Below are 2,575 nucleotides of genomic sequence, written 5' to 3' on the forward strand. Positions count from 1 at the left end.
TTCTGTGATTCTGTGATTCTGTGATCATCATTGCAAGGGGATAAATTGGACCCCAACAAACCTACAAAGCAGCACAGGTTGTGGAAGTTAAAACTACCTAGGGAAAACACGGATTCTTGTTTCCAAATGAGACGTGTTTCCACTTTACTAAGATTATTGTAAATATTTTTATAAAACTAATCAGTTGTCATGATGTTTGATAGCAAAAGCTAAAAACAGAGTGCATATTTATGGCGACAGCCATAAGAAAAACTTTTGATAGGGAAATGTATATCGGTAGGAACCAGTGAATATTAATTTTAAGATTCATTACAAATATTGACATAAACAACACAAAACTGATCATTTTTTGTTTGATTCTCAGGCATGCCTAGAAGGTGACTGTTTTTCTGTGCAGACTCATTTACATACAGCTTTCCAGTTGCATCTTGCAGCGCTGTGTGTCCATAGGAAACAAGGTCAAGTCCAAAGGGCATGACAAAGTAATAGACAATCTGAAAATGCAGAAACGGAATTTAAAACCAGTGTCAGCTGCCATGGAAGCAGTAGAGTGCAATAAGAAAAAAATCACAGGTATTTGACTTTTCTGCTTCTAAAATAGTAGAAAAAAATTAATTAAAGTTCTAATAAGTAGCAGTTTGAAATTCAGCTCTCTCTAGTAGTCTGAGAATAAAACCTGATAGAGATTTTTAAAAAATACAGTAGTTCACAAATTAAATACCTACTAATACAGGACAAAATACATGCTGGGTATAAACATAACCAAACCAAAGGTCCATACAGAGGAGAGTCCTGCCTCCAGCAGTGGCCAGTGGCAGACTCCTGAAGAAGAATATGAGACTATAGCACTAAGGAAATGGTATTTCATCTAATATCCAGCAGCCTCTCAGAGGTTGCACTTCAAGGACTTCCTAAACCAGAAGTGTTTTTTCAGTATTTAAGGGGTTTTTTAATATTCAGGTGGAAATTTTTCCCCTACCAGGGTGATATGTTCCAGTTTACACCAGAAGAAAATGCACTTCACTCTTACGAAATTGAGCCTAATCTCTGCAAATTATTGTTTCTATAAACTTTCCAGATCTGTAATTTACTAAGAGATCCTTTTTAATCAATCAATTTGCTGTTTTCAGTGGATGATTATTTTTATGGCACGGTGTATATCTTTGATAAACCAAGTCAAGCCACAAAAAGTATGCATTAATTGCAATGAAATGAAACAATATTTTTGGGTCTTCTGAAGACATCTATATCCAGTAAGGCATAGAACTTGGTCAGGATTATGTCCCAGTACTTCTACAAAACATTTATATTCACAAATTTTGTAATTTCTGCCTTTTCCTATATCATTATCAAAGTAATCATAATTTTCCTTAGTTGATGTAGAAATACAAGTGGTGTGCAAATTATATTGTTTTGCTGACGGCTCTACTTCAGATATCTTATCCATTTCATTATGTTTCCAGGAAACTAAGCAATTGTCAAAATGCTTCATCTGATTTCTCTACACGCATTTAATTTACTGTAGTACTGTTTACAAACTGTCATATAAATTTAAATGTAAATATTGGTCATAAACTGTATTACGTTACTAAGTCCAACACAACGTACATATCTCATATCAAGTCATTTAAAAAAACAAGAGTAGGAATATATCAGTAAAATACCTCATGCTGACCAGGACATCCCCATCCCGAAATATAAAAAGCAGGATATTTTCTTGCGTGACGTCGTGGAAGTTAGCATTTTTTTCATTTGCAAAGAATAAGTCTGGCTTCCAAAGACATTTAAACATCGTCGGGTCCACTGTCAGCGTATCTGATCCTCTCCAGTCATTGGGCAGCTTGAGTCTGGGGTCATTCCACTTCTGTCTTAGAAAGATGTTGACTCTATAATCCTGATGGGAGGAATACACAAGTATTAGATGAGCTAAAAGTCTGAGCAAAAGAAGTAATGGAGAAAGCAAACCATTCTATCAGCTTCTGAAGAGAAAAGCAATTTATGTCTTGACATTTCTATCACAAAGATAGTAATCACTATTCAAATGACATTAGTAAGTGTTAAGTTTAATAGACTTCACTACAAATAGGTATGTCTCACTCATCCTTTGAATATAGCAACTTTCTTTAAAAAAGTGACCAAATTGTGTCCCCCAGAATAATTTTTGCATCCCCTCGATAGCAGTCCCCTGTTACCTCAGCACAGAGAAAAGCATGCAGCAGGGCAGAGGGAGGCATCGCTTGACTACACTAAAGCGCTACGGGCAGCAGGCACAACAGCACTTCTATTGCGATATCCTGGGAGAGTCAATCCCAGCTTATTCTCCATTTGGTTAAGTGCATTTGGCAAAATACCACACTATAAAAACCGAAAACAGATCAGGTACATTTTACGCTACACATCCAGAATGCAGCCTCAGCCTCTGTGATTTGGGACTACTTTGGTAACTGAAGAAAACTGATGCCAGCTTGCAAGACAAGTACTGAGGCAGCACGTGTGAAAGGTGAAGCAGAAACAGGACTCAAAGAGACAAAATCACGGCTTTACAGAGAGGAAACTTCCTTCTGGATTCAGCAGG

General features: G+C 36.7%; 1 protein-coding gene across 1 annotated transcript in view; it reads right to left on the minus strand.

Annotated features, from left to right (window-relative positions):
* Positions 1 to 411: 411 nt before the first annotated feature.
* The window catches only part of LOC104542733 (glycine receptor subunit beta-like), a gene marked incomplete at both ends in the record, with an annotated part of 8,025 nt that continues 5,861 nt past the window's right edge, over positions 412 to 2,575 (minus strand). The window contains 2 exons of the mRNA XM_010187139.1: positions 412 to 494; positions 1,665 to 1,894. Of these exons, the coding sequence (XP_010185441.1) occupies positions 412 to 494; positions 1,665 to 1,894 (313 nt within the window). The remainder of the gene's footprint in view (positions 495 to 1,664; positions 1,895 to 2,575) is intronic.

This window comes from Mesitornis unicolor, unplaced genomic scaffold (genome assembly GCF_000695765.1).
Source record: "Mesitornis unicolor isolate BGI_N332 unplaced genomic scaffold, ASM69576v1 scaffold48316, whole genome shotgun sequence".
Classification (NCBI taxonomy): Eukaryota; Metazoa; Chordata; class Aves; order Mesitornithiformes; family Mesitornithidae; genus Mesitornis; species Mesitornis unicolor.